At 38.6% G+C, this 27,862-nt stretch overlaps 1 protein-coding gene and 1 long non-coding RNA gene across 6 annotated transcripts in view; one reads left to right on the top strand and one right to left on the bottom strand.

Moving 5' to 3' along the window:
* PLEKHM3 (pleckstrin homology domain containing M3) overlaps positions 1–27,862 on the top strand; it is a 208,537-nt gene that overhangs the window by 156,652 nt on the left and 24,023 nt on the right. For 2 of the 4 annotated variants that reach the window (XM_069578165.1, XM_069578166.1), the window contains one exon: positions 18,748–18,905. In XM_069578165.1, coding sequence (XP_069434266.1) covers positions 18,748–18,905 — 158 coding nt within the window. Of the gene's footprint in view, positions 1–18,747; positions 21,353–27,862 lie in introns of those variants that run through there. The other 2 variants (XM_069578162.1, XM_069578164.1) reach the window with 1 other exon arrangement.
* The window catches only part of LOC138434157 (uncharacterized), a 55,460-nt gene continuing 50,288 nt past the window's right edge, over positions 22,691–27,862 (bottom strand). For both annotated transcript variants that reach the window (XR_011254664.1, XR_011254665.1), the window contains 2 exons: positions 27,025–27,212; positions 22,691–23,630 (listed from right to left, as the gene is read on the bottom strand). This is a non-coding gene — a long non-coding RNA (uncharacterized lncRNA). The remainder of the gene's footprint in view (positions 23,631–27,024; positions 27,213–27,862) is intronic.

The raw sequence follows: 27,862 nt of genomic DNA, 5'->3' as shown, positions 1-27,862 counted from the left end.
GCACTCTGTCTATCAGATCTAGCCCCTTAAATCTATTTCTCACTTCCACTGTATAATCATAAGGGATTTGATTTAGGTCATACCTGATTGAAGAAAGTAGGGAAAACCACTAGACCAATTTAAGTCTGAATTTGGCAATAAGGAGTTCATGATCTAGCTTCTGGTCTTGTTTTTGCTGACTGTATAGAGCTTCTCCATCTTTGGCAGCAAAGAATATAATCAATCTGATTTTGGTGTTGACCATCTGGTGATGTCCATGTGTAGAGTCTTCTCTTGCGTTGTTGGAAGAGGGTGTTTGCTATGACCAGTGCGTTCTCTTGGCAAAACTCTATTAGCCTTTGCCCTGCTTCATTCCATACTCCAAGGCAAAATTTGCCTGTTATTCCAGGTGTTTCTTGACTGCCTACTTTTGCATTCCAGTCCCCTATAATGAAAAGGACATCTTTTTTGGGTGTTAGTTCTAAAAGGTCTTGAAGGTCTTCATAGACCTGTTCAACTTCAGCTTCTTCAGTGTTACTGGTTGGGGCATAGGCTTGGATTACCGTAATATTGAATGGTTTGCCTTGGAAATGAGCAGAGATCATTCTGTTTTTGAGATTGCATCCAAGTACTGCCCGCCCTTGGCCCTCTGTAAAGTCCAGTTTTACAGGGCTTCCTACCTTAGGGCAGTTTTCCATTTAGGTCTTACTGAGCCTCTCAATGTGTCACAGGTGGGAATGCTATTCAGAGTGCTTTTCCCTTTGAAGCTCATCTTATCTTTGAATGTCCTCCTGTTGTAAAACCACCATTCTCATTTCTTTCTTAAGGCCATGTCTAAAGCAGGTTAGTCAGTACATTGACCCTTCTCGGACTGACACCAAATGAAGTGGTAAGAGTGTTCAAACCGGGCAACACCCTTCCGCTGCAGGTACCCTGGGAGATGTGGAATGATTGTGACCTCTGAATAGATGGGGAATGGATTCTTAAAATCTGATACCAATTCTGTTTCTCCTCCTATTGATTGCGAAAACATGATCTAAAACAGTAGGAATTGCGAGATCAACCAGGTGATCCAGATCAAGTAATATGCCTCCAGGGATGGAGGGTTGAGGGGGAGAGTCAACTCTGATAGAGCAGGAGGCCCAGCATTGCTGGAGAAGGGTATTTCCATTTGTAGAAAATGCAATATTCATCCTAACCAACTGCTGCTTACTTACTAACTCCCAGTTAGGTATTTAAAAAGATAAGATTAAATGTCTAGAATTCAGTGATAATTATGTAAACAAAAACCAACCTTAAATTGCCTAGAATTAGATACGGCTATTGACACTATGCATATCTTATAAATCATTCTAATTGAGCAGGGCAGTGTTACCTTCCCAAACCTAAAAACCCATAAGTCAAGAGAACATTCTGATTAGACGGACAGGTCTCCTTGGATACAAGCATTGAGTCTGATCTGGCCGTGACAGGTTCACTGATAGGCAGTTTTCAAGAACTTCTGTGAAAATAAACATGTTATGGGGATAAGTGAAAACACGAGTCATATAAAACCAAAAAAATGAAGGTTCTTTACATTTTTGTAATGCTTATACATATGCATATGCAAATTACATGTATACATATTTCTAAAGCTATGCTTTGTGGCACTGTCATTGTTTTCTCTTTTAACAGTTTAAGCATTTACTATAAAAAGCAGCCACACGTATTCCTGTAAACATTAAAAAATACAGGATTATATACATTTTTTTTTTGAAGGTATGAAAAGTTTTATTACTTACATATAATTTGAGGTCTCTGGGATGAGCAGAGCACTCTCAGGCTGATCCAGAATGGCTGCAGAGAGCAGGTAAAGCAGACTGGCTTGGGGCTTTTATTGTGGTTGAGAGTGGGCCAGGTGAGGACTGCCATCAGAAGGCAGGAGAGTGTGTGGTTTGAATCTCCTGTAGGTGTTTGGGCTTCCTTATCAGCTTACCCAGGTGTGGGGCACGAGAAGCAGGTGCGAGGCTTAAAAGCTGTTTGCAGTCAAATATCAGCAGAGTTTAACTCTATCACAAACATCATTCACACAGTCACCAAACGTGCTCTTCCAATGTTACCGCTCAATTTTTTCTTAAAATTTTTCTTCCCTCTCCACTCTTACTATTACTCTGTTAGTTTTAAGAAGTTATCATTCTAACATGTATACTATCATTTAAGAATCGAATCGACAGTCTATGTCTGACGCAGGATACAGCATGCTTGGGGCTGGTGCATGGGGATGACACAGAGAGATGTTATGGGGAGGGAGGTGGGAGGGAGGGTTCATGTTTGGGAACACATGTAAGAATTAAAGATTTTAAAATTTAAAAAATTAATTAATTAATTAATTAAAAAATTAAAAATTAAAAAAAGTTATCATTTTTGTGTGAGTCTCTGTGGTAGGTTTTTTTAAAATTGAGGTTTAAATGACATATAACATGATAGCTTCAGGGTGCAATGTAGTATTCACTATTTGTCTATATTGCAAAATGATCATCACCACAATAGGTTACAGGATTTCTTTTCTTGTCCTGAGAACTTTCAGATCTACTTTCCTAGCAACTTTCAAATATGCAATATAGTGTCCTTAACTGTAGTAATGATGCTGTAAATTATATCTACATGATTTATATATTTTATAAAAGGAAGTTTGTACCTTTTAACTGCCTTCACCTATTTCACTTACTCCCCACCCACGGCCTCTGGAAACCACCAATTTGTTTTATGTAACTATAAGCTAGCTTGTTTTGTTTTAGATTCCAGATATGAGGAGATCATACTGTATTTGCCTTTCTCTGTCTGACTTATTTCATTTAACATAATGCCCTCAGGGTTCATCCATGTTGTCACAAATAGCAAGGTTTCACTTTTTTATGGCAGAATATATAAACACACACATTCTACATATATATATACACACACACACACAAACATGTACACACATACACGCATGCCTCACATCTCTACCCATTCATCCATCAATGGACACTTAGGTCACTTCCACATCTTGTGCTGTGTGCTAAGTCATTTCAATCATGTCCAGCTTTTTGAGACCCTGTGGACTATAGCCCTCCAGGCTTCTCTGCCCATGGGATTCTCCAGGCGAGAATGCTGGAGTGGGTTGGCATGCCCTCCTCAATATCTTGGCTGTTGTAAATAATGCTGCAGTGAACCCAGCAGTACATATGTCTTTTCAAGTGAGTATTTTTGTTTTGGTTTCTTTGGATACTCAGAATTGGCATTACTGTATCATATGGTAGTTCTGTTTTTTATTTTTGAGGATCCTCCATACTGTAACATTTTTTATAATGGCTGCACCAGTTCACATTCTCACCAACAGTGCACAAAGATTCCCTTTTCTCCACATTTATACCAACTCATCTCTTTTTATGATAGCCATTCTAACAGGTGTGAGGTAGTATCTCATTGTGTTGGTGTTTTTTTTTTTAAGAAAATATTTTTTATCTTACAATATAGTATCTTGAAAAGTACAGTAGTAAAGTACAACAAGTGACCTATTGGGGCTGGCGTCGAGTGAATAGGCAAGAAGAGTTACTGACTGAAGGAAGGAAAGGAGGTGGGAAATGGTGGAGCTGAAGGATGGTGCTGAAGGGGACTTAACAGTATTTCCACCCATGTTGTGGAATGTATCAGTTAAGTCACTCCTTTTTGTGACTGAATAATATTCCATTGAATGGATATATATTACATTTTCTTTATCCATGCATCAGCTACTGGACATTAGGTTGTTTTTACTTCTTGTCTGTTATGAATAATGCTGCTATAAACACTCGTGTACAAGGCTTTGTGGACCTGTGTTCTTAACGCTCTTACCATTAAGTATATACAAAGGAATGGCTATGGTACCTCTTTGTTTGAAACTATTTCAGGAGATGCTGGACTGTTTTCCCAAGCAGCTACACCATTTCATATTCCCCCCTGCAGTGCAATGAGGGTTCCCTTTCACCTGCACCGGGAGGACTGAGGGGCTGCTGGGGGAAAGGAGACCATTTGGGCACCAGGAGGGGTTTGGGTGCCTTTGGGTGCTGGGAGCAAGTGCCTGCTCAACTGGGAGAGGGAGGGACCTCTGAAGGGACCAGAGGATTCATTATGATTTTGATTCACATTTCTCTGATGATTAGTGATGTTGATCACCTTTTCATGTAACTATGTATCTGTATGTCTTCTTTGGGAAAATGTCTATTCAGATCCTCTGCCCATTTTTAAATCAGGTGGGTTTTTTTTTGCTATTGAATTGTATGTGTTCTTTATATATTTTGGATATTAACATTATCAGATATGTAATTATTTTCTCCCATTTGATTTTGTCTTTTCCTTTTTTGATGGTTTTCTTTGCTTCTTAGTTTGATATAGTTTCCCTTGTTTATTTTTGCTTTTGCTGCCTTTGCTTTTTGGTGTTGATTAAAAAATATCATCTCTAAGACTGATGTCAAGGAGCTTACTGTCTATGTTTTCTACTAGGGGTTTTATGATTTTAGATCTTTCATTCAAGTTCTTAATACATTTTGAGTTAATTTTGTATAGTGTTCCAGTGTCATTCTTTTGCATTTTTCTGTTCCATTTCCCCAGCACCATTTACTGAGGAGGCTCCCCCTTCCCCAGTGTATATTCCTGGCTCCTTTGTCATAAATTAATTGAATATATACCATGGGTTTATTTCTGTTCCATTGATCAATGTGTCTGTTTTTATACCAGTATTACACTATTTTGGTTAATATAGCTCTGTATTATACTTTGAAATTAGATTGTGAAGCTTCCATCTTTCTCAAGAGTATTTTGGCCATCCAGGGTCTTTTGTGGTTCCATACAAATATTTGGATTATTTGTTCTGTTTCTGTAGAAGATGCCATTAGAATTTTGATAGGGTTTGATAGGATCTGAATCTGTATATTGTTTGGGATAGTATGGACGTTTTAACAATAGTGATTCTTCCAATCAATGAGCATGAATTATCTGTCCATTTGCTTGTATCTTCAACTCCTTTCATTAAGGTCTTATAGTTTTCAGTGTATAGGTCTTTCACCTCCTTGGTATTTTATTCTTTTTGATGTAATTGTAAATGGGATTATTATTATATTCATTTCTCTGATAATTGCAGAATTCTATTTTTAACATCTGCCTTTCTGTTCTTCACATCACACTCTGCAGAGGTAGCTTTTTTTTTTAATAATCGGTCTATCTTCTTCCAGACATTCTTATATATGCATGTGAATATTTTTATTTCTTTGCAAATGGGATCAAACTATACTACCGTTCTGCATTTCCCCTTTTCCAACTAAGAGTATACTGTGGACACTGGGGATATGTGCCCATTCAGTATGCATATTCTTTTATTAGATACATAATATAGAGTTACCTTGATTTTTTAACCTGTGGTGTTTTTCTCTGTTAGAATCAGTACTGCAGTGAACACACTCATACGTGTTCTTGTACAGTTGTGTGAATGGGTCTGTAGGGTAAGTTCCTTAACATGAGAGTGCCAGGTCAGAGGGTATGTATGCTTTGCAGTTTGATATAGATTGCCTCTTGCTTTTTGAAAAGGAGAAACCAATTTTTACTTCCATTCAGTGTCTTAAGAATGATTGTTTTCTTATATCCGCATTAACTTTCTGTGTTAACAATATTTTTAATCCTAACCATCCTGATAAATAAAAAATAACTTCACACTATGATTTTGATTTGTATTTTTTTCATTATAAGTAAGGTTGAATATCTTTTTTATATTATAGTGGCCATATGTAGTTTTTGTTAATTGCCTTTTAATTTCATTAACCTATAATTATATTAAGGAAATTGACATTCTTTTTATCTAAGTAGGAAATATTTTTCCCAATTTTTTGTCATGTGACTTTGTAAATGGTATTTTGTATTGTAACTAATCTTCTAATGTTACATATTCAGATTTATCACTTTTCTATGGTTTCTAAGATTATAAAATATTTACTCACATAAGTGTTTAACACTTTTCTCTAATGTGTTTATAATTTTAAAAATACCTTTTATGGTTTATTATTATATTTAAATTTTCCATTTGTGTGGAATTACATTTTTTTTATGAAGTGAATTAGAGATTCAGCTTTGTTTTTTTCTCTGATGGCTAAACAATTGTCCCACCATCATTTATTAAATAATTTCTCTCTCCTCACTTTCACTGTATACTAAATTTCCATATGTATTTGAATCCATATCCTGGGTATACGGATATATACCATAAACACCACAAACACAGCAGATAATCTTCAAAAACAGATGTGTGAAGTTATAATCAGTACTGACTGGTGGTTTGCTACTTCTTGACACCTTGAGGCAAAGAATAAAAAACTGCTCACATTCTTAAAGACAATGGCATGCAAGCTAATAAAGAACACCTATTTCCACTTATGTGCAGGGTTTGTTTTTCCTCACATCAGTGACCCAGCAGTTTATTGGATCACAACCTTCTAGTCAGGAACTCATTTTTGTTTCTCATTTAATCTTAGGCATTGATGGTCTCATAAAAGCTGTTAAGTAATAATAATGTTGGGCACTTACATTGTACTTTTCATCCCTAAGTGCTATCTAAACATTAACTAATTAAATGCATTGATGAAAGGGAAGGATTTGCAGACTTCATCAGGAAAACTGATATCTGGTTGCACACCTGGGAGGGCATGATTCCTGAAAAGCGTTAACTCTCTCTTTGAATGGCGCTCAGCAAGCAGAGGAATAAAAAGCTGGTGACATTATTTTACTTCTTTTGAAAATTTCCTTGGGTATCTTCTAATTAGTCTGGTTAAACTCACCTTTTATCTATCTCCCCAGACATTTCCTTTCTACATTCCTGGGGGTATTCAACAAGCTTCTTTTGATGTTTTCCCTGTCTGTTAGTCACAAAATCATAGGATCTTCAAGCTGAGAGAAATCCTTATTGATCATCTAGTTTTGAATAACTTAGTATGATCACTTCATTTTGTAGGTGAGGAAACTGAGGCATGGAGAAATTAAGGGACTTATTAAAAAGGTCAGACAGCTTAGTGGGGACAGAACTGAGAAGAGAAGTCAAGATGTTTAGCTCCCATTTCAGATCTCAAATCAGTTTCAATCCTTTTTTTCTCTTTGTGAGCGTCTGAGTTGCTTTTCCCTTTTTTTTTTTTAATTTTTTTTAACTCCATCCTTTACATGCTTCTCGTTTCGTTCTTTGCTTTCTACCTTTTATGTCTCTCCTAACTCTTAGTGGGTCATTCCCATGCATGATCAGGTAACATTGCTTCAATTTCTCCGCTATTTCTCTACTTCTTTAAACATGGGGTCTTTTGTTGTTGATAAGATGTCCTCAACAGGTCCCTCTGAAAAGCACTGTTTCTTCACATTCTCTTACATATGTGCTTTCAGGGAGTTGATTTAGTTTGCTTTGGTTTTTTCCAGCCGTAGTTGCTTCTTCCTTTAATAAAGTTACTTCTCTTGGTAAATAGCCTAGGGTTTAAGTTAATAAGTCCATTTCCATCATAGAATTTCATGTTACTTTATCTTTTTAAATTTTTAAATTGAAGTTCATGTTACTTTAATTCATGAATTTCCCAGTCATTCAATAATAAGAATGATACTCCATGTTTAGAAGTTTACACAAGATGTGACTACTTAAGAGAATTTTTGTACAAGGAATAAATATGTTGGAAAATAAATCCTCACATAAGCCAAAGACAGATCCAGTTCAGATCAAAACTGTGGGAGTAAACCTGGACCAGCTAGACTGTGCATCTTATTTCCATGCAGGGGCTGAGACGGTTTAGAAATCCTCCATTTCTATATACCTCCGTGGGTATCCAGTGACTTCAGGATTCTCAGGCTGAGCCAAACCCCAAGGCTGCACTCTGACCCTAGATGCCCTCATTAGGGCCCCTTCTGAGAGTAGTGAAGAGTACTTAAGGAGACGGGAGTGGGGGTGCCAAGGCCTGACATAACCCAGCTAGGTGATCTTAGCTCCCCATCACTTCCCTGGGCCTTAGTTTTGCCCTTGTATGTGTGTGTGTGTTAGTCGCTCAGTTGAGTCAGACTCTTTGCAACTCCGTGGACTATAGCCCGCCAGGCTCCTCTGTCCTTGGGATTCTCCAGGCAAGAATACTGGAATGGGTTGCCATTCCCTTCTCCAGGAGATCCTGCTAACCCGGGGATGGAACTCTGATCTCCTGCATTGCAGGCAGATTCTTTACCATCTGAGCTACCAGGGTGCTCCCCATCACCTCTCTGGGCCCCTTTAGCCAGGTTGAAGAAACCATTTAAAGCAAGGGTCCCCAGTCCCTGGGCCACGGACTAGTATTGGTCATGGCCTGTTAGGAACTGGGCCACAGAGCAAGAGGTGAGTGGCAGCAAGCAGTAAGCTAAGCTTCATCTCTATTTACAGCTGCTCCCCATTGCTCACATTGCTCAGCCTCCTGTCACATCAGTGGCAGCATTAGATTCTCATAGGAGCATGATCTCTATTGTGAACTACACATGTGAAGGCTCTAGGTTGCTCATTCCTTATGAGAAGCATCCCCAAACCATCCCCCTCCCACCACATCCTACCCAACCTCACTGTTGTCAGTCGCTCAGTCATGTCCTACTCTTTGCAACCCCATAAATGGCAGCATGCCAGGCTTTCCTGGCCTTCACTGTCTCCCGGAGTTTGATCATACTCAGGTCCATTGAGTCAGTGATGCCATCTCACCTCCATCTCTGGTCCGTGGAAAATTTTTTTTCCATGAAATGGTCCCTGGTGCCAAAAAGCTTGGGGGGGCTGCTGACTTAGAGCCTTTCCTTGTATACTGTTCAGTGAGTAATAATGACATAACTGGGCCAAAATGAATAGTTGTGACCTAAATCAGATTTATATTAGACACATAGCTAATTAACTCAATAGAGAAATAAGATTCTGCTGAACGTACCATAAGAATTTCCTGAACTGTCTCAACTTAAAATATCTTAATCTACTTTCCCTGTAAATAGTACGCATGCATTTATATGAGACCATTTGGCCTGCTTTGGGGCTCAGAATATGTGGGCCATATAATTGTACGTACTCTTTGCAAATGCTTCTACTGAAGTTCCGTGAGGTTATGGCTTCACGAGCCTATAGCCATTAAGGCACTTTCCATAATGTGGAAAAACTGAAGTAGACCCCATCCTATATATTTTTGTGAATTAAGAAATTTATGTTCTTGGGTTCAGCTTTACCATTCAGCCATTGGAGAAAGTTGAAATTCTTTTAGTCCCTGAGATAGTTTCTACCAGGATGCAAAGTATAATTTGATAGGGATCATGATGGCCACTTACGAATCGACCCAATTACATCAACCCAGACAACCCAAATTATAACTTAGTTTCCAGAATCTAAGTAGAGATTGTCACCCTTGGGAGAGAATCAGATAAGAGCTCAATGTTGACATCATAATCCACCATGAGTGAAGTATTTGATTAGCCAGAACCTTCCTCCTATTAGAACAGTCCCATAATGGATAAAGAAGGGTGTGGAGCAGCTAATTGGAGAAGACATAGTTTCCTGTTTTTCTGTAAACATCCCAGCATTGAGCCATGATAAGGAGCTTTAAGGCTAATTATGGAGAAATGGGATTTTAACGAACTTTTTGAAATAGGAAAATCCCCTATGCCTTTTATTTTCTATTTTTAAGAAAATAATATGGTAGTATGCTTTTTATTTTCTGTTTTTAAGGATTTATTATTGAGAGGAATAAAATTAACTAGACTTACTGTGGTGATATTTTGCAATATATACAAATACCAAATCATTACACTGTATTCCTGAAACTAATATAACATTACATATCAATTTTTTTAAGAAAAAAGGAGTAAAATTTAGAATCAAATGAGAATTCAAAATTATTCTTGCATGTGTTAGCTTTTCAAACTTGAGCAGACGCCACAGACTGTTTTTCCTAAATCTTCAGGAACTCACCGGGCCTAGGTCACTAACCATCACTGTCCCCACCTGTTAACGCTAAGAAATGTCACTCAGAAAGAAAATAGTGAGTGCTGTCTTTCAGAATCCTCTGGCCAAGCAAATGCAAACGAAATTATATTTGAAATCATTTTAGTGTGTGACAATTTTGATTCTTCCATTTTACCAAGCTTGCTTGTTATTAGTGAGTGGCAGGTGGCTATGTTGAACATGAATGGGGTCTTTTGGTTAGACTTTCAGAGGAGGGGCCGTTTGTCAAGTGTAGCAGCCCTCCCCATCAAAATCTTCCCAACAGTTGTCCAGAATCTAGATGCTACACAATGGCGGAGGAATACCAGCACTGAAATGGAAGGTAACTTGACAAATCAGGGGGAAGGAATTCGTCGATGCGTACATTCAATGAGAAGGAGATTTTTCTTTCTTGTTTCTTGTCTAAGTCCCCCAGTGCTCCTTCTTTCTCCCAGTGTAGATTTTGAATCTTGTGGTGTTGCCAAGGGAGTGAAGGTAACGGACATAGAAGAATCATTTGTGCCCTTTTCCCAATCCCGCAGATCTCTATTGGCTGCAGACCTTGAACATGACACTGCAATTTCCTGGTGCCACACATGAGTAATGAGCAGCTGTTTCTGAACCTGTGGTTTGGAGAAGGCAGCACTAGGTTATTTTTTAACTTAATTGTAATTTTTGATTGCTCTGCAAGAAGGCAAATCAAATAAAGTCTGTTGTCTTAGTCTGCAAGAAAGCCATAGGCCTCAAATTCCAGTGCTGACCATCTTGACCAGAATAGAAGAGGGGGGAAAATGTGTGTATCCTTGAGCTGGAAGTTCGACCAGCAGCTTTCGTGGGCTACTGTCACACAAGAAGGGTAAGCATATTTGGTGTATTTGTCAGTTTGCGGGATCATGGAAAGTAACATTTGACTATTCCTTGAGTTCTAGAAGTACCTGAGTTGATAGCGTGAAAATAATTTGTAGAGAGACTGCAAAAGTCAAAAATAGAAAACTCTTGAAGAAGGTATCAGCTTGATATTGCATTTGTCTTTATTCTACAGTGCAATAAAAAAGACACATAATTTTAAGTTACAAATGGAAGTGTGTATTCTTTGAACACGAAGTCCCTATGGTACCCCTGGAATAATCATATATGCAGTACCTCCAAATTAAATCAGACTAGGACTTTCTTTCAGAGAAGGCAGTGGCACCCCACTCCAGTACTCTTGCCTGGAAAATCCCATGGACGGAGGAGCCTGGTAGGCTGCAGTCCATGGGATCGCTAAGAGTCGGACACGACTGAGCGACTTCACTTTCACTTTTCACTTTCATGCATTGAAGAAGGAAATGGCAACCCACTCCAGTATTCTTGCCTGGAGAATCCCAGGGACGGGGGACCCTGATGGGCTGCCGTCTATGGGGTCGCACAGAGTCCGACACGACTGAAGTGACTTAGCAGCTTAGCAGCAGGACTTTCTTTTGTACCAGAAATTAAATTTAATGGAAAACAGAAGCAAACTATTTCACCATGTTTTGGACATATGCCTTTTTCTCAAGGAGATAGAACAATTTGGTATATGGAGAAGATGAGAGAGATTAAGGAGATGGATGAAGAGCTACCTGTTTTCTGCTAATTACTTTGTCATGATTTTGTTCACATTAACAGGCACTTGTGGAAAATAACTAAGCCTAGGATAACTGAACCTCATCTCAGAGGTCTATTTCACCAGCACTTACAACATATCCAAATGAGTGCCTGATTAACAAACCACCAGTCTTCTAAATGCTAAAGCTGAGTGGCCTTGTGACTTGTGATGGAAGGATGTAAAGTTATATTAACCTGTGACCAGGAAAAAGTGAAAAAGAAAGGCTCCTTGAGCTTTGGTCTTCTTTGAGGCTTCCATCTTCTTGGTGTTTGTGGAATATGGTCCTAACCTCAACACCCCACCAGGTTGGCTAGGAAAGTGGGAATGAAAAGTAGGATTCTTGAGGGCAGAAGGAGATGGTAGGACATCTTACTTCTTCTTAAGCAAGTATCTCAAGTAAAGATGTAGCTGTGAGATATGAGCTCCAGACACCTGGAGCCTGCTTCTCTTAGTGTTGAAGCCTCTAGACCAAAAGCCAGAATAGCTTCCGAGTGTTGCTAGTTGTTATATTCAAAAGAAGATTAAATTTTACCTTTACCCTTTGAAATCAGTATAAAGTTTTCTTCCCTATAATATTAAACAAATGTTTGTCAATTCTAAAATAAACTTACAGAGTATTACCTCGCTTTTCTGAAGAAAAAATTTCCAGCAACTTCAGCACTTTGAAACATGGCCCTGAACCTTACCTGACAAATAGGAAGATCAATTACTTAAGTGTAAAGACGCGAAAAAGGTTTCTAATTAGCTGAGTTGCCACCAAGTTCACGTGTTCTTCGTTCTCCTCCCCAAATCACACAGCGGAATGATTCAAAATGTTGTGACACAAAAATAGCACAGATATGACTCTTGCAGCAAAGGAAAAAGACTGGAAAGCATCCTCAATCATTCAGCAAGAACCTAGATGCCTGGCAGAGAGAGGGTATTTAAGACTGGTGTGAGATTCAGTCTGCCTTTAAGCAATTTACATTCTTTTAGGTTGCTTTACATAAAATTGCCATTTTTATAAGTAAAATCACCATTTTACTTTTATGGGCAAAATCACCATTTTATAGGTAGTACCTCCACTTTTACATTTTCAATCTACAGTTGGAAAAGCAAAACAATCACATGTTAAAGGATAGCAAAAAATATAGGAGAACATCAATTTCCATATTAAATTGTGTGGTTATAAAAATAAGTTAGATGAAGCACAAGAGATCCATGGCAGGTGAAGTAGCCAAAGATGACTGTCCAGATCAAGCCAGAATAGATCTGAGCCGTGAATCCTGGGTGACATTTAAGTAAGTGTTAAGAGAAGAAGTGAAACTCCAGATAGAAGAAATACATTGACAAAGGTACAGAAGCAAGAACAAACATATTCTACACAGGGAAGAGTTCCCTTACAACAGAACATAAATACCAAGGAGTGGAAAATGAATTTGGATAGACAGTGTGAAATTAGCCTATGGAGACCCTTGTACACCAGGCAAAATATAGGCTCCAGTTCTGTCTAGTTCATGCTTCTGTCAATAGCCAAGTATATTCAATGCCAACTATGCATTGAATTCAGCAAATTCAGTGCAATTTTCTGAAATGAATGAATGAAGAATGGTAAAATAAGAATTAAACCAAAGGTTTGAGGGAAGAGATAACACACAATGAAAGTAATGTATAAACCTGATTAGTATAAATGCTGGATAGATTCAAGGAAAAAGGCTATCATCCATAAATAAAACCAGAATCTTATTTCATTATTAAATCAGGACTTCCTTGGTGGCACAATGGATAAGAATCCGCCTGCCAATGCGGGGGACATAAGTTTGACCTCTGGTCCAGGGAGATTCCACATGCAGTGGAGCAACTGAACCAGTGCACCACAACTACTGGGCTTGCACTCTAGGGCCTCTGAGCTGCAAGAACTGAGCCTGCATGCTGCTGAAGCTTGCATGCCTGGAGCCCATGCTCCACAACAAGAGAAGGTACCGCAGTGAGAAGCCCACATGCTGCAATGAAGAGGAGCCCTCACTCACTGAAACTAAAGAAAACCACATAAAGCAATGAAGATTCAGTGCAGCCAAAAATAAATAAATAATTAATTTTAAAAAAATCAGCATCAACCCTGAAACATTATGCTAAGTGAAAGAAGCCAGTCATAGAACACCGCATATTATATTATTCTATTTACATGAAATAGCCAGAGTAGATAAAATTATGAAGACAGAAAGTGGAGATTGCTTGTGGGATGGATTAGGGAGAAAAGATTAGTGACTGCTAATGGGTGTGGGGATTTGGAGGAGAGTGGAGGAAATGTTCCAACATTGATTGTGGTAATGGTACAAGAAACACCTGGAGTAACAGGGAAATTTGGCCTTGGGGTACAGAATGAAGCACGTCAAAGGCTAATAGAGTTTTGCCAAGATAACACAATGGTCATAGCAAACACCGTCTTCCAACAACACAAGAGAAGACTCTACACATGGACATCACCAGATGGCCAACACCAAAATCAGATTGATTATATTCTTTGCAGTCAAAGATGGAGAAGCTCTATACGGTCAGCAAAAACAAGACCGGGAGCAGACTGTGACTCAGATCATGAACTCCTTATTGCCAAATTCAGACTTAAATTGGAGAAATTAGGGAAAACCACTAGACCCTAGACCATTCAGGTATGACCTATATCAAATCCTTTATCATTATACAGTGGAAGTGAGATATAGATTTAAGGGACTAGATCTGATAGAGTGCGTGATGAACTATGGACGGAGGTTCGTGACATTGTACAGGAGACAGCGATCAAAACCATCCCCAAGAAAAACAAATGCAAAAAAGCAAAATGGCTGTCTGAGGAGGCCTTACAAATAGCTGTGAAAAGAAGAGAAGTTAAACACAAATGAGAAAAGGAAAGATATACCCATTGAATGCCGAGTTCCAAAGAATAGCAAGGAGAGATAAGAAAGCCTTCCTCAGTGATCAATGCAAAGAAATAGAGGAAAGCAACAGAATGGGAAAGACTAGAGATCTCTTCAAGAAAATTAGAGATATCAAGGGACTATTTCATGCAAAGATGGGCTCGATAAAGGACAGAAATGGTATGGACCTAACAGAAGCAGAAGATATTAAGAAGAGGTGGCAAGAATACACAGAAGAACTGTATAAAAAAGATCTTCACAACTCAGATAATCACGATGGTGTGATCACTCACCTAGAGCCAGACATCCTGGAATGTGAAGCCAAGTGGGCCTTAGGAAGCATCGCTACAGACAAAGCTAGTGGAGGTGATGGAATTCCAGTTGAGCTATTTCAAATCCTAAACGATGATGTTGTGAAAGTGCTGCACTCAATGTGCCAGCAAATTTGGAAAACTCAGCAGTGGCCACGGGACTGGAAAAAGTTGGCTTTCATTCCAATCCGAAAGAAAGGCAATGCCAAAAAATGCTCAAACTACCACACAATTGCACTCATCTCACACACTAGTAAAGTAATGCTCAACATTCTCCAAGCCAGGATTCAGCAATACGTGAACCGGGAACTTCCAGATGTTCAAGCTGGTTTTAGAAAAGGCAGAGGAACCAGAGATCAAATTACCAACATCCGCTGGATCATGGAAAAAGCAAGAGAGTTCCAGAAAAACATCTATTTCTGCTTTATTGACTATGCCAAAGCCTCTGACTGTGTGGATCACAATAAACTGTGGAAAATTCTGAAGGAGATGGGAATACCAGACCACCTGACCTGCCTCTTGAGAAACCTGCGTACAGGTCAAGAAACAACAGTTGGAACTGGACATGGAACAACAGACTGGTTCCAAATAGGAAAAGGAGTATGTCAAGGCTGTATATTGTCACCCTGCTTATTTAATTTATATGCAGAATACATCATGAGAAACGCTGGGCTGGATGAAGCACAAGCTGGAATCAAGATTGCCGGGAGAAATATCAATTATCTCAGATATGCAGATGACACCACCCTTATGGCAGAAAGTGAAGAACTAAAGGGCCTCTTGTTGAAAGTGAAAGAGGAGAGTGAAAAAGTTGGCTTAAAGCTCAACATTCAGAAGACAAAGATCATGGCATCTAGTCCCATCACTTCATGGCAAATAGACGGGAAAGCAGTGGAAACAGTGTCAGACTTTATCTTTTTGGGCTCCAAAATCACTGCAGATGGTGACTGCAGCCATGAAATTAAAAGACGCTTACTCCTTGGAAGGAAAGTTATGACCAACCTAGACAGCATATTAAAAAGCAGAGACATTACTTTGCCAACAAAGGTCCACCTAGTCAAGGCTATGGTTTTACCTGTGGTTATGTATGGATGTGAGAGTTGGACTGTGAAGAAAGCTGAGCGCTGAAGAATTGATGCTTTTAAACTGTGGTGTTGGAGAAGACTCTTGAGAGTCCCTTGGACTGCAAGGAGATCCAACCAGTCCATCCTAAAGGAGATCAGCCCTGGGTATTCATTGGAAGGACTGATGCTGAAGCTGAAATCCAATACTTTGGCCACCTAATGCAAAGAACTGACTCATTTGAAAACACCCTGATGCTGTGAAAGATTGAGGGCAGGAGGAGAAGGAGACAACAGAGGAAGAAATGGTTGGATGGCATCACTGACTCAATAGACATGAGTTTGAGTAACCTCTGGGAGTTGGTGATGGACAGGGAGGCCTGATGTACTGTGATCCATGGGGTCATGAAGAGCTGGACACGTATGAGCGACTGAACTGAACTGAAGCTCTTGTTGGTAACATCATTTGCAAATGTGTTCTCCCAGTTTATAGGTTATCTTTTTGTTTTATTTATGGTTTTGTTTGCTGTGCAAAAGGTTATAAGTTTGATTAAGTGCCATCTGTTTATTTTTGCTTTTATATCTGTTACCTTGGGAGACTAACCTAAGAAAACATGGGTACAGTTTATGTCGGAGAATGTTTTGTCTATATTCTCTTCTAGGAGTATCATGTCATATTTAAGTATCTAACCCATTTTGAGTTTATTTTTGTATATGGTGTGAGGGTGTGTTCAAGTTTAATTTGTATGCAGCTGTTCAACTTTCCCAGCACTACTTGCTAAAGGGGCTGTCTTTTCCCCATTTCATATTCTTGCCTTCTTTGTCAAGATTTATTGACCATAGGTGTGTGGGTTTACTTCTGGGCTCTCTATTCTGTTCCATTGATCCATATGTCTCTTTTTGTGCCAGTCCCACACTGTTCTGATTATTGTAGCTTTGTAGTATTGTCTAAAGTCTGGTAAAGTTAATGCTTCCTGCTTTGTTCTTTTTCCTCAGGATTGCTTTGGGAAATCTGGGCTTTTTATCATTCTGTATAGATAATTTTTGTATTATCTGTTCTGATTCTTTGAAAAATGTCATGGGTAATTTGATAGGGATCATATTAAATCTGTAGATTGCTTTGGGTAGTATTGTCATTTTAACAATATTAATCCTTCCAATCCAAGAGCATGAGATATCTTTCTATTTCTTTGAGTCATCTTCAGTTTCCTTTATTAATGTTCTGTTGTTCTCAGAATATAAGAATGCTGGAGTAGATAGCGATTCCCTTTTCCAGGGGATCTTTCCAACCCAGGGATTGAACCCAGGTCTCCCACATTGCAGGCCGATTCTTTACTGTCTGAGCCACCAGGGAAGGGCCCATAGATTTCAGGATTATCAGTTCTGGTTCTGTGAAAAATTTCACAGTTAATTTGATAAGGATCACGTTAAATCCATAGATTACTTTGGGTAGTATAGCCATTTTAACAATATTAATTCTTCCAATCCAAGAGCATGGGATATCTTTCTATTTCTTTTAATCATCTTCAATTTCCTTTATTAATGTTTTGTAGTTCTCAGTATATAAGTCTTTCACTTATGTGGGGTTTATTCATAAGTATTTTATTTTACTGTTTTGATGTGGTTTTAAAAGGGGTGGTTTTTTACATTCTCTTTCTGATATTTCGTTGTTAGTGTGTAAAGAAATTGCAGAATACATTTTTATATTCCTTATAGTCTTTTACTCTAGTATTATCAGCCACTACTATTTGTTTACCTTAACCTGGTAATATCTCTTTAAGTATGATTTACTGCTCTCAGATGTTATTTTTATGTAGATTCTCATTTTAATTATGATTCATTTGAAAGTATCCATCTATTTCCAGCTATTTCCAAATTAAATTCAATCTTCATTTTTTTCTTTTATCAAAATCAGCATGTATATGCATGTGCCTCAGTAAGAGAGAAATAAAGGCAGATTGTATCTTATTAGTATAGGAACTGCTTAAGTCTTTGAAGCCTGTGCATTGTTAGTTAAGTGAGGGGGGGCTCTGATGAACCATCGGCTCCAAACTCATGAATGTTGGAGGGGAGGGAACTGAGGGAGGCAGCCAGACTCAAGACAAGACACTGGGGCCTCGTGGAGACAAGTGTCAGTTGAAGAGCACATGTCTCAGCAGGAGCCAGCAGCCTCTACTCATAGCCGGGATCATCATCGTGTTGGAATCCAGGCCTACTTTTGCCAGATCTAATGATTTTTCAAAAGAAGCCAAAATCTGAATTTTTAAATCATGTAACCCCCTCCCCAATTATTAAATTGGCTCATTTTTTTAAACACTAAGAGATTTTTAAAAAACATCTCCAGGCTAAATATAGTCGTCAGACTGCCAAATTGCAACTTCTGTTATTATGATACTTAGCAGCAGCAAGAGAAACCTATTTTTCCACATTTGTTACATGTTCTTAGGTGAGCTGGTGAAAAAACTATTCTATTAACTCATTAGGAAACAGATATTATTGGATATATAACATAACATAAAATTCTACATCAGTAGTTACCCTGTTTGTTTTCAATCTGTTTTGGGAAATCCGCCACACTCCTCGTATACTACCCCATAACTGTCTATGAAAGTAGGCTTCCCCATTTGTTGGTCCTCTGTCCGCTACAACACACTACAGAAAAAGAGCAATACAAAAGAAGTTTCAACATCTTCATTTTTCAACCCCCAGTGGTTTAAGCCAGAGAGTTCTTTAGGAGTGAAAATACTATGTCTTGTCTTTCTCAGAGTTGCTGAGAAATTATAATTAGAGGTTTTCCTGTTGTGTAAAGGAAAGGAATTCCAGTCCTGCATCTACAAGACTTTTTGTTCTCAACAAATTTGCTTTCTTCCCTGTTCTGTTTCTCTTTCTGCAGGTAATAGAGGGAAAGCTGGCTCCATTCTTGGGCAAGGTCATTAAATTTGCCACCTCGCATGTGTACAGCTGCAGTCTTTGTAGCCAGAAGGGGTTCATCTGTGAAATCTGTAACAATGGAGAGATCCTCTACCCTTTTGAGGATATTTCAACAAGCAGGTACAGAATCTCTTGTCTTACAACAGTATACCTGAATATGTCACATGCGGTGTTATTGGGCCAGATCGGGCCAACTTTTTGTCAAGCACTGTGTCTCTGTCTCTGCCTCTGCATCAGATTTCCCGATGTCCTGGAGAATATTTTTTACCCTTTGGTTTCCTACATTTATTTCCAACTCACTTTGCTTCCTTTATCCAGAATGATATAACAAAGTTGCAAAAAAACCATAGTCTAGATCTATCTTATTTGGTAACAAAGAGTATTCAGCTTCATTTTTTGAATAAAGATGGGGGTGGAAGAATTCTCACAACCATCCCAGGATCAAGTGATAGGCTATGGAAATCATAGTCTCAAGAGGAAGACCCAAACTGGATGGATGACTAGGAAGAAAACCAGAGGACACTGGTGAACAGCTGTCTGGTTCACCACATGCTCTTCTCTATAGATGCACTACAGTCTAGTGATGAAAGTTTTAGGATCCAAAGGAGAGAAAAGTGGGAGTCCATGTGGGATTATTTTTCTAACCAAAGTAATATTTGGGTATCATCACTTCCATTGATTGATGGATGATTTTTTCCCCCTGACTTAAGAGCAGGGTTTTTCCTGTTGCCTATTTCCTGAGTCATAAAATGATACATATCACTTTTCCTTTCATTCCAACAGCGTAATAGGAATATACATTGTTTGTGCATAAGGGCATTGGCTTCTCTGGGCATGAATTCATGGCTCATTTCCCACCCTGCTGGGCTCACTTACTCTGTGGTTCAGAATAGAAGGTGAGGCACTTAGCCAGGGAGAGTTGAAGCATGTGTGGTAAAGCTAAGATATTAAAAGTCCACTCAGCCCTTCTGGCCTCTTCTTAAATCCAAAGACTATTTGTAAATGTCTAGGACCCGCACACAGAAAGACAGACACATAAACATAAGATTCCCTATACACACATACACTCCTGCCTCCAGTTTCCTGAGTACTGTTATTTAGCTCATAGCCTAAAGATTATATACTTCTTAAAAATGTATACCACACAAAAACTTGTATACAAATGTTCATAGCAACAGTATTCATAGTAATCAAAAATTAGAAACAATATAAATGCCTATCAGCTAATGACTAGATAAACAAAATGTGATATATTCATATAGTGAAATATTATCCCATCTAAAAAGGAATGAAGTATATGCTGCAGAGTTGGATGAACCTTGAAGCCATTATGCTAAGTGCAAGAAGCCAGACACAAAAGGCCACATATGTTCTATTTATTTGAAATGTACCCAAAAGACAAATCTGTAGAGACAGAAAGTAGATTTGTAAGTGCCTAGAGCTTGGGGAAGGGGGAAAGAGAATAACTACTAACGAGCATAGATTTATTGGGGGGGGTGATACAAATGTTCTAGAATTGGATAGTTGTGATGGTTACACATTCTTGTGAATACACTAAAAAGCAGTGAATTTTACACTTTAAAAGAGCAAGTTTTATGTGAATTATACTGCAATAAAAAATGTTTAATAAAAAAGTAAAAATTAAAAAAATACTTCCAACTGAATATGCCATATATTTTGGGCCATAAAAGAAGTCTCAATAAATTTAAAAGATTGAAACCATACCAGATGTGTTCTCTGAGACATGGAATTAAGATCTCCAGTAGAAAAACATTTTGAAAAACCCCAAAGTATTTGGAAATTAAATAATGTGCTCTAAAAACCCATGTGTCAAAGAAGAAATCCACCACAAGAGAAATTTTAAAAAGAATTTAAAGAGCATTAAGTTCACCATTTTAATGTATCAATTTTTAAAATAATTTTTGTAAGTCTTTATTGAATATGTTACAGTATTGCTTCTGTTCTATGTTTTGGTGTTTTTGGCTGTGAAGCATGTAGAATCTTATCTCCCCAACCAGGGATTGAACCTGCAACCCCTGCATTGGAAGGTGAAGTCTTAAACACTGCCAGGGACATCCTTAAAATATTTTTAAATGAATGAAAATGAAATACAAAATATCAAAATGGAATGCAGCTTAAGTTTTTTGAGAGAAATTTATAGCTATAAACACCTGTATCAGAAAAGAGGAAAGAAGGTCTCAAATTAATAAACTAAAATCACACTTTAAGAAACTTATGAAAAGCAAAGTAAATCCAAAGCAAGCAGGAGGAAAGAAAGGGTTAAGATTAGAGAAGATATCAATGAAATGAAAAACAGTAAGTCAATGAAACCACAAATTGGTTCTTTGAAAAGATTAACAAACTTGATAGCCTTTTAGGTAGGCCACCAAAAAATTAAGAGAGAAGATACAGATTGCCAGAATCAGGAAAGAAAAAGGGTATAGCAATTAAAATAATTTTTAAAAGGCAGTATAAACAACTTCATCCCAACAAGTTAGACAACTTAGATTAAATGGATAAATTTCTAGAAAGACAAAGTACAAAACTGACTCAAAAAGAAATAAAAATATGAATAGGCCTTCAACAAGAAATTGAAATAGTAATTTTTTCTTCTTCTTCCCATGAAGAAGTCAGATGGCTTCACTGGTGAATTTTGTTGAATATTTGAAGAAATAATACCAATTCTTTACACCATGATAAAGAGGGGCATTATATAATGATAACTGGATCAGTTCTTTGAAAAATAAAAAACAATATTTAGTGTGTATGAACAGAGAGTCAAAAATGCATGAGGCAAAAACCAACTGCATGGAGAAACAGATAAATCCACAATTATATTTAAGTATATCCATTATTATAGTTGGGCTTCCCTGGTGTCTGCAATGCTGGAGACCCTAGGTCGGGAAGATCCCCTGGAGAAGAGAATGGCAACCCACTCCAGTATTCTTGCCTGGGAAATCCCATGGACAGAGGAGCCTGGTGAGCTGCAGTCCATAGGGAAACAAAGAGTCAGACACAACTGAGCAAGTGATAATTATAGCTAGAGACTTCAGCACCCCTTTGTCAGTAACTGACAGATCCCTTAGGCAGAAAATCAGTGAATGTATAGTAATTGAAAAGCACTATCAACCAAGTGACTCTAATGGACATCCATGTCAATTCATGTGGTCCATCCAAAAACAGAATATACATTCTTCTCAAGCTCACGTGGAATATTTACTAAGAGAGAGATCACATTCTGGGCCATTAAACCTATCTGGACAAATTTTAAAGAATAGAATTTATACAAAGTATGGTCTCAGACCATAATGAAATTAAACTATAATCAGTATTAGAAAGATACCTGCAAAATACCCAAATATTTGAAAATTAACAATATACCTTTAAATAACATGAGTTTATAACACGTTCACTTAAAAATCTACACATGGGTATTTATAGCAGCTTTATTCCTAATTGCCCCAAATTGGAAACAACCAAGTTGTCCTTTATTAAGTGGATGGATAAAGAAACTCTGGTTTATCCATATAGTGCAGTATTATTCAGGGATAAAAGAAATGAGCTATTATGCCTCAAAAGGACATGGAGGAAACTTAAATGCATATTCTTGAGTGAAAGAAGCCAATCTGAAAAAGTTACTTACTGTATGACTCCAAGTATGTGACATTCTGAAAAAGGCAAAACTATACAGACAATTGGAGAAGGAAATGGCAACCCACTCCAGTACTCTTGCCTAGAAAATTCCATGGATGGAGGAGCCTGGTGGGCTATAGTCCATGGGGTCACAGAGTCAGACACGACTGAGTGACTTCATGATGATGACATGATACAGACAATAAGAAAATCAATGATTACCAGGGTCTTGAGAGGGGGTAGGGAGGAATGAATAGATGAAGCACAGGAAATTTGGGGGCAATGAGATTATTCTTTTAATAGTGCATACATGACATTATACATTTGTCAAAATTCATAGAACCATACAACACAGGATAACTCTTTATTTTAAACTGTGGACTTCAGTTAATAATATACCAATATTGGTTCATTAATTGTAACAAACTACTACACTAATGCAAGATGTTGATAATCGGGAAAACTGGAGGTCAGTCATAATATGGGAACTCTGTACTACCTACTCAGTTTTCCTATAAATCTGAACCTTGAAAATGTTGTCATTTAGCTGCTAAGTTGTGTCCAACTCTTTGGGACCTTGTGTACTATAGCCTGCCAGGTTCCTGTGTCCATGGGATTTCCCAGGCAAACACCAGAGCAGGCTGCCATTTCCTTCTCTAGGGTATCTTCCTGACCAAGGGATCAAACCCACATCTCCTGTGTTAGCAGGTGGATTCTTTACTGGGGAGCCACCAGGGAAGCCCTCTCCCAAAAAATAAAACCTGTTAAAACAGTTCATTCAGCAGAATATTTGGCTCAAAGGTCAAAGCTGAAAAGTTTTAATAAACTTTATTAGAACAACTTTAGATTTACAGAAAAATCACAAAGATAGTACAGAAAATTCCCTTATATTCCATCCCAGTTTTCACTATTAACATCTTACATTAGTACATTTGTTACAATTCATGAACCAATATTGATATACAATTATTAGCTAAAATCCATAGTTGTTTTTTTTTTTCTCTGATTTCCTTAGTTTCTACCTAGTCATCTTTTCTGTTCCAGAATATCACATTACATTTAATTGCTTCATCATCCTCTGTTTCGTGGTGGTGCCAATCTTTCAGACTTTGTTTTCATGGCCTTGACAGTTTTGCAGGGTACTGGTCAGGAATTTTGTACAGTCCTTCTATTGGGACACACTGGTTGTCTTTCCTATGATTATACCAGGTTCTGTGGGTTTGGGAGGAAGAACAAAGAGGTAGTGTCATTTTCATCATGATTTGCATCACGATATCGTACCATGGGTACATACTATGAACATGACTGATCACTATAGTTTTTGTGTCTCCATTTCAAAGTTACTCATCCCCCCCCACCCCCGCCCGCCACTCCCATCTCCTTTTTATACTTTCCTTCTGGAAGTCAGTATGTTCAACCTATACTTAAGCAGTGGGAACTTATATGAGTGGAATATGTACAAAGTCATTTGGAATTCTTCGGCCTAAAGAGATTTGTTTCTTCTTTCCCATTTATTTTTTCAATTATTTATTCATAGCAGTATGGACTCATGCATACTTATTTTATGTGTGTGTGTTAGTGCCTCAGTTGTGTCTGACTCTTTGTGACCCCGTGGACTGTAGCCCACCAGGCTTCTCTGTCCATGGAATTCTCCAGGCAAGAATACTAGAGTAAGTTGCCATTTCCTTCTCCAGGGGATCAAACCTGGGTCTTCTGCATTGTAGGCAGATTCTTTACCATCTGAGCCACCAGGGAGCCCAAAATAAATAAAATAAATAAAAAGTATTTATTTTGCACTCTGGGTTATCCAATACCACTTACTTGTGTTGCTCAAACCGTTCCAGTTTTAACCATTTGACTCTCAGTTGGCTCCTGTGTCCCCTCGGCATATCATAGTGATTATGGGGGTTTCGGTGTTGGGCAGTTCCTTACTTTCTAGCAGCGCTCCCAGCTCATCTTATGTAATTCCTGCCCTAATCGTAGAAGCAGCCATTTCTTCAGGGGGCCCTGGTTCCTTTTTAATAGAGAATATTAGAAACCAAAATCAGGGTGCTGGGGTACACACACATTTAAAGCCCTCAGCCTCGGTACTTGTCTCTTGCAGGGCAGAGGTGCTCCTCTCTCACTGCACATCTGAATCTCCTGTGAGATCTGGCTTCTTTAAATCCCCAGAATCGGTATCTTCAAAGACTCCCATGTGATTCTGAGTCACATGCAGGAGAAAGAACCCCTCCTCTAAGATACCTATCGTCATGATCCAAGATGCTGGATTCTCACAACCAAAATGACCACATTAGCACGGCCATGGGCTCATAAGGCCTTTACCCTGTAGGAAGGAATACAGTCGGAATCCTCTGTTTCTCCCTTAGTCAGATTCAGTTCCCTTTATTTGCTTGCACAGATGTCTGAGTCTGAAGGAGCCCTGAGCCTTCCTGGAATTCCGGGTTCATAATACTTTCCAGGAACCTGCCGAGCTTTCTCATGGTGTTCAATTTCCACTTAAACGCTAGGAGTGGATTATACACGTCAATGGAAAAGGACAAACAGAAACCCTAATAAAAGATTTACTGAAGGAAAACTGTAATCAGAAATAGAGTTGCAGATTTAAAACATATCTATAAAGATGTACTAAGTAAAGGTGGCGCTAGTGGTAAAGAATCCACCTGCCAATGCAGGAGGCACAAGAGACCCAGGTTCAATCCCTGGGTCAGGAAGATCCTCTGGAGAAGGAAATAGCAGTCCACTCCAGTATTCTTGCCTGAAAAATTCTATGGACAAAAGCCTGGAAGACTACAGTCCATAGGGTCACAAAGCATTGAACACAGCTGAACACATACACATACATAAATAAAAATAAATTTGAATAGTGGGATAAATTTTAAAATCTATGTGTAACTGAAATCTTTACAGATGAAGTGATGATAAATCAGATTTGCTGCAAAATAATCTGATGGTGGGAGGGAGAAGATAAATATAGATAAATGAGGTAATCATTGGTGATAGGTATTGGTGATAGGTGATAGGTATGCAGGGATTTATTATACTATCCTCTCTACTTTCTGAATATGTTTGACATTTTCCATAGTAAAATATGTTTTAAAAATCTATACGTGAAAATCCTAGAAATTTAGTTTTAGTGAAATTGTTTCCACATACGTATCTAAACCATCTGGCTAAATCCAGCACCCCTGTGCCCTCAGAACTATATTTAATATCCTTTCAGACCCAACTATCATGTGAACAACATAATTACAATTCAGTAAAGAACATTCCACAAGCATTAGAACTATTCATTCCTTCAATAAATGATTCACTGAGCATATTATGTTTGTGCACTGGGCTGGGTTCTGGAGACACAAAGTGAACCCAGCATGCTCCTTGCTCACAAATAGTTGACAGTCTCCAGTAAGAGACAGACAAGCCACCAGGCAGTTGCGTTCACATGTGGGAGGAGCCACCATAGAGGGGGTCGACCTGGGGTTCCACTAAGGGGAATGACATGCATTGTGAGTAGAAAGATGTTCCACAATTTCTAAATGGAGAAAACTCCATGTTGAGCTCTAAAGCACTGATTCATGCACTTCAGTATCAGCATATACCTGGTTCTAACGTGCTCATTTGATTATGGCCATCTGTCACCTGGACTTCCCAGGTGGCTTAGCGGTAAAGAATCTGCTTGCCAATCCAGAAGACGTGGCTTCGATCCCTGGATTGGGAATATCTGCTTGAAAAGGAAATGACAACCCATTCCAGTATTCTTGCTGGAAAATTCCATGGACAGAGGAGCCTGGCGGGCTACAGTCTATGGAGTCACAAAAGAGTTGGACACGACTTGGTGATTAAACAACATTATCAAACATTGGTCAGCTCTTAAGGCTTTCTCTTCCTTATTAAATGAATTGTTCTGCCGAAGGAAACTTCAGAAATGTGTAATTTAGAAATAAAACCCTAGTATTAATTTTTAGAACAGCACCTCTGGCTGACATAGCCACTATTCTGGGCTTGTAGGGGAATCGCACTAGTACTTACTAGTGCCAGCAGTGTTCATATCTCATCATTTAATTCTTCCACCAGTCCTCTGAGGAAGTATTGTTACCTCCATTTTTATAAGGAGGAAACCTAGTTTCAGAGGAGGCAATTAACCTGGCCCAAGAGATAAAGCCAAAACGTGAAGCCAGATATATCTGACTCTAAAATTTGTGCTTTTTTCATTGTACATCACTGTTTTTTCTGTACATATAGTCTTCAAACTGTTTTTGCAGCATACCCTCTAAAAGAAATTTGAAAATCGTAATAACCTGTTATTAAAGAAATCTCTCCGCAAAACTGTTCTTTACAATTTTCCCTTTATTTGCCAACCTGGATTTTTTTTTAAATACTTGGAGCAGTGAGCTGCAGTTAGATTGGGCTAGGGGAAATCTCTGCCTTTGTTTTGTGAAGTGGCCAAAGGGCTATCCTGAGGGGATGGGGGAGCTGGGGAAGGGGACCACAGCCAGGCTTCCAGCTTTGTGCAGCCGGGGCAGGCCATGTTCAGCTGGGGGTACCTGTGGAATGAGGGCCTGCCTTTATCAGGTTTAGGAAGGCACATCCCAGATTAAATACATACCTCTCTCCTTTAAATAGGAAAACATGGAAATCCAGGTTGCAAGATTTTGAATACAGTAGGGAGATCCAGAACCACAAAACTGCTTTACTTGAGCCTAATCCAGCATTTACCCCTGTAGAAGACTGAAAAGAGAGCTCAGCTCTAGGAGAGAGGGACGCTCTGTGGAAACAATGGTCCAGGTCTTCATCCTGAGGAAACAGGAATGACAAAACACAGCCTTCTTGATGGAGAATAAGAAATAAGGGCTCTAACTTCTCAGAAAGACAAATCAGAAGATGAGACTGATAACAGGCCTAAGATGTAAGGGAAAGCAATCAGTATAAAAGCAAAAAAGTCACATAAAACCACAGAATGACCCAGAACTTAGGTTGGTTTTTTTTTTTATCCTAAAATTACCTTCTATCCAGCTTTCTTTCCAATATCTCTGCATATCACTGATCTTTTGTTACTAAGGACAGAGTGCTGCTAAGGAGGCCAGTCCTCAATCTTGAAATGTATAAACGCTTCCTCTTAGATAATACTCTGCATGCGTTTTAACATAAGACTTACAAAATATACCAGCTATCAAAAATCAGTTCCATCCTTTCAATCTGATCCATTCAGCCATGTTGAATTTTTCATGTCACAGACAAGCCATCCCCATAGGTTTTCTAGTATGGAAAACATTGCACTTTAAGATTTAATGACCCCACTCCCATTTGGGGCTGTATTTAGATATGAAGTGGGCTTCCCTGGTGGCTTAGATGGTAAAGAATCTGCCTGCAGTGCAGGAAAAGAAGAAAGAAAGTGAAGTCACTCAGTCATGTCTGATGCTGTGACCCCATGGACTATAGCCTGC

This window comes from Ovis canadensis, chromosome 2 (assembly GCF_042477335.2).
Source record: "Ovis canadensis isolate MfBH-ARS-UI-01 breed Bighorn chromosome 2, ARS-UI_OviCan_v2, whole genome shotgun sequence".
NCBI lineage: Eukaryota > Metazoa > Chordata > Mammalia > Artiodactyla > Bovidae > Ovis > Ovis canadensis.
Note: the sequence above shows the minus strand (reverse complement) of the source record. Positions and strands in the feature narration are given on the sequence as shown.